Source organism: Hordeum vulgare, chromosome 5H, assembly GCF_904849725.1.
Source record: "Hordeum vulgare subsp. vulgare chromosome 5H, MorexV3_pseudomolecules_assembly, whole genome shotgun sequence".
NCBI classification, from domain to species: Eukaryota; Viridiplantae; Streptophyta; class Magnoliopsida; order Poales; family Poaceae; genus Hordeum; species Hordeum vulgare.
This window is the reverse complement of record NC_058522.1, coordinates 413,649,350-413,662,472: the sequence shown is the minus strand read 5'-3', so window position 1 is coordinate 413,662,472 and position 13,123 is coordinate 413,649,350. Positions and strand designations below refer to the sequence as shown.

The 13,123-nt window shown below is 45.5% G+C and overlaps 1 protein-coding gene across 1 annotated transcript; it reads right to left on the bottom strand.

Moving 5' to 3' along the window:
- Nucleotides 1–633: 633 nt before the first annotated feature.
- On the bottom strand, nt 634–5,541 carry LOC123398890 (probable inactive receptor kinase At2g26730). The gene is made up of 2 exons (XM_045093336.1): nt 3,976–5,541; nt 634–1,418 (listed from the first exon to the last, which is right to left on the bottom strand). Exons 1-2 carry the CDS (start codon nt 5,360–5,362, stop codon nt 799–801), a joined length of 2,007 nt encoding a protein of 668 aa, XP_044949271.1. The 5' UTR covers nt 5,363–5,541; the 3' UTR covers nt 634–798.
- Between the last annotated feature and the right edge of the window lie 7,582 nt (nt 5,542–13,123).

The window sequence follows — 13,123 nt, the reverse complement described above, 5'->3', positions numbered from 1 at the left end:
TTGCAATTCCGTGCTTGAATTTGTTAGATCAATGGGGGGGGGGGTAGGGTATCGCTTCCTTGAGTTCGTTGACCTGGAAGAGAAAGAGGGAGAGGTGGGTCGATGGAGGAGGTTCTTTGCCTTTTCTTGCAATGGAGGTAAGAAACTAGCGATTTAGGGGAGGTGGTGGTTCCGTGGTGGGGTGTGGGCCAGGGTGAGGGGGTGAAGGGGCCGACTTGGACCAAGGTTAATGCCCGTGATTGTTAATGCCCAATCAGATGTGCCGGTGAAAGAGGGAGAGGTGTTGATTGACGTCACAGCTTGGCCTCGCACGCTACGCGCGCTCGGCCTTGCGAAGGTGTGGGAGGATAGGGATCGTTCGGATGTATCCAACAAATCCGAATGTTAGGATTGTATCGCTGTCCAAAAAAGAATGATGTTTCAGCTGGATCCAAACACTACAGCTAATCGTCAAGAGTATTATGTTTGGTTACAAAGTCTGCCAGCCAAATTTTACAATCAGATAAGAGCGAGTAGTTCGTTGCCTACTAGTGGGAGTGTGAGTATTATTTCCATGAACATGTTGCTGAGCTTCTAATAGAGTTTTGTTTTCATGTGTGTGCAATGTTGGTATCAACATATATAAAAGGAAAATTAAGACTAAATTACTTTGTAGTCAATGAGTGAAGGAAAGTACAGTATGGGAGTGTGACGAATATAATCTCAAATGCAACTAACTAGATATGCTTACACACACATATACAGCACCGATCAGAGGTTGAAGAACTCTCAGATTGCAGACTGGTTCGGTGCTCGGTGTCACGCTTCCGCTGACAGAGACCTGTCGTCCTCCTCGCGAATGGCATTGATCATCCCGGCGACCTCCCTCATGGTCGGCGGCACCTCGCCGGGCGAGGCGTCGATGCACCTCATGGCGACCTGCAGCAGCCGCACCATCCGCTGCTCGCTGACGCCGTCGCGGGAGACCAGCGCGCGGTCGAACACCTCGGCGGTCCACTCCTCCTGTATCACCGAGGTCACCCACCGCGCCAGCTCCGCGCCGTCGCCCTGGGCCGCCGTGGCCTTCCCTGTGAGCAGCTCCAGCAGAAGCACGCCGAAGGCGCGCACGTCCGCGCGGAGGCCGGAGCTCCGGCTGCTGCCAATGACGGCGGCCAGCGGTGGCGCGATGACGCCGTACTCGCTGATGCAGGGCTCCATGCCGGCCGTGAAGAGGATGTTGGTGGACTTGAGGGCACCGTGGGCGATGGCGCCTTCTGCCGCCGCCGCGGAGTCGATGGAGGAGGATGTGGAGGAGGCGTAGGAGCTGGCGCCGTCGCCGCGCATGGCGGCGTGTAAGAAGGCCATGCCGTCGGCGACCTTGGTAGCAATGTGAAGGCGCGCCGGCCAGTCAATGGGGGCCTGGCTGCTCTCTATAGAGCCTGCAAATCATCGTCGAGAAGAACCTCTGGTTATTTTCTTACTCGGAATAACATTTTTACTACGAACTAAGGAGTAATACATACAGAAAGAATCAGGAACTGATTATCTTCTGGAAAACTCATAAAAGTTGGCATGTGTTAGCAGATTGTTCATGACGATTGCTACATAAATGTGCATGAGGCTGAGGGCAATAGGCCACAAGATTGATCTTCTCTAATTTCTACTACAACTAAACTATACAATTCGAATTGGTGAATTCTTGGTGTTCCTTTCCTGAAAGAAATTCGAATTTCCAACTTCCAGACCACACATCCAGTGAACAGATATAATCTCTTCGTTTTTCGTATACCAAATTATCTTAATTTTGAGATAATTTAACAGTTTTGCTGAAACTCATCTAGCTGAGTTTTAGTTGTGTATCATTCATCTTTTATAGTCATTGAACGTGATATTTTAAGATGCATGTGTACTAATGTGGTTGGATCTGTTTTTATTTTTCATGTGAACGAGACTAAGTGCATGTTCGGTTTCTCTTCCGTCAGCTGCGCTCCCGGAGCGAAGCAGCTACAACCTATTTTGACAGAGCGGATGAAACCGAGCTCCACAACTACACGGAGTGGAGCGGCGGGGAGAGATTCCGAACAGTGCCTAAATTGTATATGAGTTGTAGGACGTGGATTTTGTCTAGCCCATTCAGCGCGCAACCCACATCAGGTCCATCCATCCGGCATGCAGGTCAAATCAATCATTCCACATGCAGGTCAAATCAAGAGGTTGCTTGTACCTCTCTCTTCTCTCTCCCAAACAAATTCATCTTTTTATTACCCCTTTATAAACTTAAATCATTTATATCTTCTAAACCGATATTTCAATTTTATTTATTTATATATATTTGAACCTCTGGCGCAAAGACCTTTATAACAAGACCAATGTTGAATATATTTGGACTAGTTTAAAAAAAATGAGTTAAGAGTTCTTCACTGTTTCTAGCAAAGTTCGGACAAGCTGTTTATATAGCTCTTCAGTTCCAAATAGATTTTCTAGCAAAGTCCTTTAATATTTCTAACAAAGTACAGACCTAGTATTCAGAAAGTTTTTGAACTCCTGTAGTTTATTGAATTATACCACAAAGTTCTTCAAACTTTTCATACAAAGTACCGTAAATGTAATATTTCACAAAATAATAATTCAATATTAGTCTTATTCTAAAGGTCTTTGCGTTATGATTATAGCGAACTAATTTATTTTGAAATCAGAATATTGGTTTAGAAGATATAAATGATTTAAGTTAGGAAAGGTGAAATAAAATGAATGGATTTGTTTGGGAGAAAGAAGAGAGAAGAAAGAGAGTGGACATGCAGATGTGACATCATGTGTATTAGCTGATGTGATGTGTATGAAGATGTGTGGTGGAGATTTGAGTTGTGCGGGCAATGAGTTAGTCATAGCCATATTGGTGAGTTGTAGACACTCCCATAATTTGATGCTCCACGTGTTGACACTTTCTTGTTTGAATCTACTCCATCCGTTCTTAAATATAAGTCTTTCTAGAGGTTCAACTAATGGACTACATACAGATGTATATAGACATACTTTAGAGTATAGATTCATGGGAAAATCTAAGAAGAAGCGCCGCATCACATCACTTCCATGCGGCGGCTTACACGCGCATGCAAAAACCTTCTACCCCATGATAATATCATCGCATTAAATGCTTTTTTGAATTTTAAAAATGATTTATCTTACAGATTAATAATTTGATTGAAGATTCGTCTTCGTCATTAGGTTTGTCTCGACGAAACCTTTAAAATAAGATCCCATGTTGACATGTTTCGTTGATATTTTTTCGTCGTTCCTAGTTGCCACATTTATGTCATTATAGTTGTCATTTTACGGATGTACAGTTGTCACAAAAATTATGCATAGTTATGGAACAATAATTTTTTACTTTTTAAGTATTGCAGTGTTATGTGGAGCTAAAAAATGGTTATTAAAGCACTAACAATAAGCAAAATGCATGAACCAGTAGAAGTACAATGAATCAAGTTTTTTATGGTGTATATCGACATTCTTAAAACCAGGTAACCAAGTTGATTTAATGTGAGAACTATGTGACAAATAATGTGACAAGTAAGTGATAATAATTTGGCAAATACCTACGAAAACAAAAGTTATCGAAACATATCGACATGGGATCTAGTTTTAAAGATCTCATCACGATAAAGTCAGTGTGAAAACTGGTCATTAATTGAGATAACGGTTTGAGAGATAAATCTTTTTTAAAATACAAAATCAAAATAATACGTAATGATGTCATGTTGCATGCATGCAAAAATGGATGGAAGGGAGCCGCCGCATGAGAAGACTAATATACGGCGCCACTCCCTAGTGAAGTCCTAGATTCATTCATTTGTTGGGTATATAGACATCTAGTGAAATATCTTAAAAAACTTATATTTAAGTACGGAGGGGTATGTGATGTGATATGTGTAGCAGATTGTATTTATTTTCATCTGAATCTTCTATTGTAATGAGAGGAGCAAGACAGCAGCATACCGTGGAGTAGCTTGTGGAGGCTGCCGTTGCTCTGGAATTCGTAGACCACCAGCTTCTCCTGAGCGGCGCAGTAGAAGGCCAGCGGCGGCAGGACGGCCGGGTGCCTCGCGCGCGCGACCCGCTCCATCCGCCGCCGGAACTCGTCGTCGCTCACCGACGCGTCCTTCACCCGCTTCACCGCCAGCGCCGCCCCGCCGGCCACCGCCACCTTGTACGAGCTCCCGTACCGCCCGCGCCCCAGCAGCTCCGCGGGAGACTTGAGCAGGTCCTCGAACCGCAGGTCCTTGGCCGCCGCGGCTGCCGCCGTCGAAGTGACCGAGGCCGTGCCCGACCGCCGCAGCACTACCAGCGACGTCGACGCCGCGCCCTTGCGCGTTGGGCTCCGCTCCGCGGAAGCCGGCAGGGAGTAGACCGACACCGACTTGCTTGTCGTCGTCGTCGTCGGGTTGCTGCTGTCGAACGTGTCCTTGCCGACCATGGCCTTCTTGCCCAGCTTGTTCTTCTTCCTGGAGCAGAGCTTGTACACGACGAATGCCACTATGACGGCGCCGAGCAGGACGTACCCGAGGTACATGAGGATCCTTCGTGTCTTCTTTGATTTGCTCTCCCCGGACCCGGAGGAACACGGGGAGAACACGGGCTCGCCGCACATGCCGGCGGCGTTGGCCGCGAAGCTGTCGTCGTGGAAGCGTCCGGTTCTCTTGGGAATAGGCCCGGTGAGGTTGTTGTTGGACACGTTGAAGATCTCGAACTTGTCGAGGTCGAAATCAGGAATGGTGCCTTGGAAGTGGTTGTCGTTCGCGTTGAACCTTATGAGGCCGCGGACGTCGCTGAGGCCGGCGGGGATCTCGCCGGAGAAGTCGTTCCTGGAGACGCCGAGCACGTGGAGCTTACGGAGGCTGCCGAGGGAGCTCGGCAGGGTGCCGGAGAGCTGGTTGCGGTCCACGTAGAGGTGGGTGAGGCCCGAGCAGGCCGAGACGCCCGCGGGGAGGCCGCCGCGCAGCGTGTTGTCCTGCAGGCTCACCACGCGGAGCGCCGGCGCGGCGCAGAGCTTCTCCGCGTCGATGGTGCCGCTGAGGCCTAGGGACTTGAGATCGATAACCTTGATCAGGCCGGCGTTACTGGCGCCGTTTTCGAAGCACTTGATCCCTCGCCACTTCGAGTCGCTACCGTTGTTGCCGCCGCTGCCGTCGCACGGGTCGGTCGACTTGGTCCAGCCGAGGTCGCCCGCCGTCTTCTCGCCGCTCTCGTCGCCACCGGCGAGCGTGACCAGGAAATCGTGGAGGGAATCCAGCACATCCTCGTCCTCCTTGCCTCGAACCTCACTCGAGCAGCACACCAGTAAGGCCACTAGGACGGCAGCAGCCACGGCAAGAGTCCTCCCCATGACGTGAAGATCGAGCACAGCTCACTGAAACCCCGGTGTGCTGGACTGAGCTCTGTGATACCTTGACGTGAATTAAGGAGCCCGGGATATGGCTGCATGCATGGCGCTGGCTGGCACGCACGGGTCGTTGCAACTGCAAGTGGACAAAGGCGGCGAAGTTTTCAAAGGCCGGTGTGCGCTTGGCGCGTGTGCTGTGGCCAGGGAACAAGGTGGAGGCGCCAGATGCCGGCCGGGAGGGAGGGCGTCCCTCTTCTCCATCCGCGTCAGCCGGCTGGCCGGCCGGGGCGACGGCACGAAAAGGTCGTTCGGAACACGGCGCACGTCTCGATCATGGATTCTGCCACACAGGAATCTTTCTCTCTGTTTGATGAACCGAACAGAGATCTCATGTGACGTAGTGCTAATTTGGAAGGCATGTGTCTTAAGCTGTTATTGTGAACTTGGGATGATGACTTGGTATTGCTTGCGTCTGGAAAATGACAGTGTTGGCTGATTGATCGTCCGATCTGTTGGTGGTGCTTTTGCTATGGCTAGACCCTGAGTGACATGTGGAATCAGCCAAACGATTACAAGCGGCTGTTGCTTTTTCACGAATTATACATCTTAACAAATTTGTTCGCTCTTATCAGAATTTCACAATGTGTGTCCTTGACGCGCCAACGGAGGGTTACGCGTCCGCCACGACGTTCGGATGCGAGACGGAACGCACCTCCTTCGATGAGGCAGCGACGCCGGATCCAAGCATGGACTCTGCAAATGCAATGGATTCTCGACAACGCGAGTCTGAGTGCTGCCGGAGGGTGGCGGCCTCATGGGAGCAGCGGAGCGCAACAACCATTTCCTCTTCAGGGTCGCGTGAGATGAGCTCGTAGTCGACGGATCTGGAGGCGAAGAACTCGGATCCGCTATCCGTGCTGGAGAAGGCCAGAGATCGTCGGAGGTGAGCTTGGGTGGCGGATGGGAGTGGAGATGTGGTTAAGTGAAGTGGTTAGGGTTTGGGCTGACGAGTGGATGGGACGAATATATGTGTGGGCCAGCGCGGGTCAGTGCGGGCCATGCGGCGTGCCCGGACTCCCTCATATCCGCTCCATATTTGGGCTGGATGTGAGGGGTGCCGCTCAGCCCGGATGTTTGAGGCTCGTTTGAGGCGCCCGGTTAGGTCCAAATTTCGTGTTCGGTCAGTGACTGGACGGCCTGACCGGGCGTTTGAGACAGGGATGAGGGGTTCAGTTGTAAATGCTCTTAGTTGCCTGAAATGTTCGCTCGCGTGAGTCGATTTCGCACGAGGCTGAAGACCTAGGCGACGCAACGAGCGTTGGCAAGGAGCGTCGATCTAGGGGGAGTCAGGCCATGACCTCGGTGGAGACAGGGACGGCGCTACGAGCGGCAGTGGGCTGTGACGTCCCAGGCATAAACGAGCTACATGGTTAATTGGTGTGGGTCGGGAAAGGAAGGTGCAGGGTCATCGTCGTCGCTGAAGAAGGAGGAGGGTTTAGAGGGATGGTCAGTGCAACGACCACACCGCGTTGTGGGCTGTAGCGGGACAACAATAACGCAACGGTCACGGTAGGACATGGGGGCGTGAGGCGGGTAATCACAGGTTGCGAGACGGAAAATACACTTTGGTTCTGGTTGTATATGCATCTCATATGGAGAGTTTTTGTAATAATTAAATAAAAAGTCAAAAAAGTACAATTTTTTTGGATTAAACTTGATTTTATTTTGCACTAGTATGAAAAATTTCAAAAAAAAAAACAACATTGACTCCTGAGGAAAAAGACAAAATTTATGTGGTATTATAGGTACTTTTCACACTATGTTGACTGGAAAATTGTCTTTTTTGAAAAGATGTCAACATGTAATTTTTTGTGTGGAAGTTTTCTTACAAGTACAATGGAAGTTCAAATTTATTCCAAAATATTTTCAGATTTTTTACTTTTGATTTAATTTCTTTTACACATAAGTATAAACGTTAAAAAAAGTGTCGTGATATGTATTTGACGTTCGATGGGAGTCATTTAGGGCTGGATCAAAGCCGGTAGCTCGCGAGCTTAATGATCGATCGATAGTTTGGCTCGTTAAGTTCGTGGCTCGCTTCTTAATGAACAAAGCTAATCATCGATTTCAGCTTGTTAAGCTTAACGAGCTTGACAAACGAGCTAACGAGTTTTACGAGTTGCTCGTTAAACTCATTAGTAATAATACAACATATTTTCATCTCACATGAGAAAATTTATGTAGCACCTCATACCATCTATTCAATCTAATCTATATAGGAAGTAACAAACTAGTGAATTCTATTTGTAGGCACCATCTTTTCTTCTTGAAAACTACATCTACACACTTATCATATAGACCGTCACACATCAAAATCTATTAATGAGCACTCGCGAGTGCTCACGAGCTTAACGAGTTTCAAACGAGCCGAGCCGAGCAGGGTTTTCTACTTGTTAATCTTAACGAGCTTAACGAGTCGAGCCTTAACGAGCACGAGCTTAACGTGCCGAGTAGCTCGTTAATCCACCCCTAGAGTCATTTACACATCGAATGAAACGTTCGCTGTGAAATCGTTCGATTTGGAAATGATTCCCGAACTAACCCGCTACTATTTTGGCCATCCGAAAATCTGACGTAGGCTTCCTGGCCCGCACAAGTCCGTACCCCCAACATAAGAATTGAGAAACTGTATCAATAAAATAGGAACTATCAAATATACAAAAAGGAGACTCCTACGCGTCGCTCGGCTGATGTTTCAAAAACATTGACCGGTTTGCGGGCTGTTAGATTTGACGCATCGATGCCCTCCATCATTCATCATTGTAACATAGCTTTTGTTGCAGAAAATTTCTGCAACAGAGATCTTGTTGCATATTTTTTTGTATCTGAGATTTTGTTGCAGATTTTTTTTTGCAACACAGGCTTTGTTGCAGCTTTTTTTTCATCTTTTTTTGTTTCAACTGAGATTTGTTGTAGATTTTCTTTGCAGCAGAGGCTTTGTTGCAGAATTTTTTTCATCATTTTTTATAACACAAATAATTTTAAGAAAAATACTGGCGTAACATTGAAGATGTTGCAGAACTTGCAGAAAAATAGTCAAAAGCCAACGACATGTCATGTGGGACACGTGTTGTGCAAGTGAGACAAAAGATGAGATCTTAAAAATCAACCGGTTAAAGGGAATCTTTTCCATACAAAAAGCAGGAAAAATGAAGAAATGAGATATGCAGTGATTTTTTGTTCTCCCTTCGTTTCTAAATATAAGTCTTTTAAGCAATTTTACTAGGGGTCTATATACGATTTTTTTTATTGAATATACACTCTAAAATATGTCTATATACATCTATACGTAGTTCACTAGTAAAACCTTTAAAAAGACTTATATTTAGGAACGGAGGGAGTATATTTTTTTAACCGGCTCCTATGTGCACGGTAGGGATGCTACAGTATGCTATCTTGGTCATCTATCAGCCACCAGATGCAGTAGGAATGGCTCTGATTTTTTGCTACAGCACGTAACAAATATAAGTCTTTTAACCGTACTGTAGCATCCCTGACGTGTCCATTGCACGGTAGAGGAGCCGGTTCTGATTTTTTTACTGTAGTGCTCCCTTCGTAAAGAAACATAAGAACGTTTAAATCGACGCACTTATATTTGTTTTTGGAGGTAGTATATAAGTGTTTGGAAGGATGTATACAAAACAATTTATGAACTGCTATTATAAATACCGACAAAATCCTGCAATGCTAAAAATGGCCATGGGAATTATAGTAAAGAGCATCATGGCAAATATAACACGTATTACAAAATTGGAAAGATAAAAAGCATGGAAAAAATGCTTGGAAATTTTCATCTAAAGGCATGGCAAAAGTTTTCGAAAAAGGCTAAAAATCAAAGATAACAAATGCAAAGGTTAGAACGTAAAATGTTGTAAGTCACATTACCTATATCTATTGGCATGATGACAAAAGTATGCATCATTGGATTGCCACATGGTCCAAAGATAGATTTTCCATCATAGAGAACAAACACAATATGTGCCATGTATTGTTCACTAGAAATTGTCATGGTACACTAGGTAGGTTGGCCATGGTAAAATATAATGTAAATTTGCCATGGGTTGTGGAGTTAAACTGCCATGGGATTTAAAGTTAATATGCTATGAGTTTTTAAAATGAATTGCCATGGCTATGAGAAAAAAATTCCATGGCTCTAAAAGTAAATATGCCATGGTTGTAAGGTTAATTTGCCCATTTACTGTGAAATAAACTTTTCATGGGTTGCCAAAATTAAATTGCCATGGGTGTGGTCAAATTTGTCGTGGGTTGTGGTTAATTTTTTCCATTCGTTGTATAGTTAATTTGCCATTGTTGTAAGGCTAAATTTGCGATGGTGTACAAAATAAATTTTCCACGGGTGTCAGTTTAAGATGACACGGGTGTAACGTAAATATCCATGGGAAAATTATTTATATCCACGACAAAACTACTCATATACTATGGTGTTTTTTTACTCACCACAAATATCCATGGCAGAAAAGTACAAGTTTGTGTGTATGAAACAAAAAAATTATCGTGATCCAAATAAAAAATTGTCAAGGTTAAAAACACAAAAAAGTTATGCCATGATGAAATAAACTAAATTTTTCATGATGTGAGAACTAAAATTGACATGATCGAGGAAACAATATTTTCCATGGCATAAACATGACATGATGGCGAAAAACATGATTTTGCCATGATTACATTAAATTTGGTTTTGCCATGGTCTAGAAGAAACCAAATTTGCCATGGTATATAAAGTGAATTTGGCATGGTACATAAACTAATTTTGCCGAGGTCGTAGGAATATTATTTTTTGACATGGTAACTAAAGAAAAGGAATTTGCCATGGTCCATGAACTGATTGTGTTGGCCCATAAATTGAATTTGTGAAGGTCCTTTAAAATAATAATAAAATTACATGGTATATAAACAAAATAAATTTGACATGGTCCAAGAAGTGATTGTGCCATGCTCCATAAACTGAATTTGCCATGGTTCCATTGGAGCGGGTTTTGCATGGTCTATGAAGTCATTTGCCATGCTCCATGAAAGTGAATTTGCCATGGTCCAACACTTGTATGATGCCACAAGCGACGGATGATACTATTTGCTCACCATAATTCGATTCATTTGGTAAGCTATTTCCACACACACACACACACACACACACACACACACAAACACACACAAACACAAACACACACACACACACATGAATACATAAAATTAACATGCAAAAATCATTGGATAATTTCCATGAGAACAAAGATTGTTAAGTTACAGCTAGCGAAAAAAGGAATTTACCATGGCAAAAATGGGGAGAACATAAAAAAGGATCCATGGCACATCTTGAGACATGGAAAATATAATAAAAAATGTACTAGTTGTTTTTAGCCGAAAAATGCCAATTCTGCCATGGCAAACGAAATATGGATACATGTGAGAAACGGAAATAGATGACAAGAACTTTGAGTCAAACCAGGGTAGTTTCGTGCAACTTTGCTGAAAGGTAATGTTGACAGAGAGGAAACTAGATGAAATAAACACAAACAAAGCGATAGGAGCTAGAGGAACAAAGAATTGTTCCCTCTTGGCCAGGCTATGCCCGTCCATCAGCTCGTTCCATCTCACCGGGAGTCGGTGCTAAAACCAGCAATCTCGGGTAGGTGGTCCCGAGCTGTGGATCTAAGATCAATGGTAAAAGGAAGAGTAATGTCAGAGTGTGGGATCTGCATCCAAGAAACTTCTACGAGAACTAGGGTTCGAGCACTCGGGGGTGGGGGGGGGGGCTTGATCGGCAATCTATGACCCGACGACAACTACGACGAGACCACAACGAGCTCACTCACTCACACCGAACATGATGGGCACGTGCGAGCTACCCATGTTTAAGCCGCCGTGCGGAGTAATACCCTACTCCTGTCTGTGTTGGATTGCTCTGTAATGGAGAGCATGTGGCTCGAGGTACACGAGAGATGGGTGAGAATGGTTCGATCCCTTACATCAAAGCAGCCCTACCCCTTTGAAGTGCCTTCGTCCTCTTCCCGAAAATATGAGCGGGAAAGGGTGGTCATAGGGCGACAATTCAAAGGGGGACATGCGCCTAGACTTATTGTGACTAAAGGCGGTCTACGCTTGATAAAGTAGTTATCGTGACACGTTGGTGGGATCAGCGGTGACCTACGTCCTAGCACCGATTCGTCTTGAACCCCTTACAACAAAGAGACAATCCTTTGGGACTTGCTTTTGGGGAGGCAGATGTCGCTGCTCTCTTATCACCAGAGAAGAAACTGGATTCGGTCACGCGGTGCCGTCCTTATCCTGACAACATGATGACATCAAATTGATGGGCGCGGAGCACCATGGCTGGTGTCGTACGGCATGCCTCTTGAAGCGGCCTCGCGAGGCACTTCGGTACATGGTGCCCTAGGCTAGGCTTCGCCTGGTGGTGAGGGGCCTCGCGAGGCTAGCCCCTCGCGAGTCAGCTTCTTCTGGATTACCCGCAGCGAAGTCATCCACACCCTCCTGGCCCAAATTTTGCCTCCTAGGCCAGAGGAAGACGGGATGTGGTACCATGGTTCCCACTGGGTTGACAGTAGCCCCGGGCCCGTGGTGTGCATATACCGCCCATTCGGGACGAAATAGCATGGGGCCCTCGAGCTGTTCGGCCCAGAGGTGATGCGTGGCAGCTATTATCGGTGCGATACCTTCACTCCTCATGATGCCTAAATAATTGCTGCCTCTATGTTAAATCTAGCCCGCGTGGGGCGCACACACACTATTGTTGGAAATATGCCCTAGAGGCAATGATAAAATAGTTATTATTATATTTCCTGTTACAAGATAATCGTTTATTATCCATGCTATAATTGTATTGAATGAAAACATAGATACATGTGTGGATACATAGACAAAACAATGTCCCTAGCAAGCCTCCAGTTGGCTAGCCAGTTGATCAATGATAGTCAAGGTTTTCTCACTATATGCAAGTGTTGTCACTTGATAACTGGATCACATCATTAGGAGAATCATGTGATGGACTAGACCCAAACTATGAACATAGCATGTTGATCGTGTCATTTTGTTGCTATTGTTTTCTGCGTGTCAAGTATTTATTCCTATGACCATGATATCATATAACTCACTGGCACCGGAGGAATGCCTTGTGTGTATCAAACGTCGCAACGTAACTGGGTGACTATAAAGGTGCTCTACAGGTATCCCCGAAGGTGTCCGTTGAGTTAGTATGGATCAAGACTGGGATTTGTTACTCTGTGTGACGGAGAGGTATCTCGGGGCCCACTCGGTAATACAACATCACACACAAGCCTTGCAAGCAATGTGACTAAGTGTAAGTCACGAGATCTTGTATTACGGAATGAGTAAAGAGACTTGCCGGTAACAAGATTGAAATAGGTATGCGGATACCGACGATCGAATCTCGGGCAAGTAACATACCGAAGGACAAAGGGAATGACATACGAGATTATATGAATCCTTGACACTGAGGTTCAACCGATAAGATCTTCGGAGAATATGTAGGATCCAATATGGGCATCCAGGTCGCGCTATTAGATATTGACCGAGGAGTGTCTCAGGTCATGTCTACATAGTTCTCGAACCCGCAGGATCCGCACATTTAAGGTTTGGTGATGTTTTAGTATAGTTGAGTTATATGTGTGGTTACCGAATGTTTTTCGGAGTCCCGGATGAGATCAC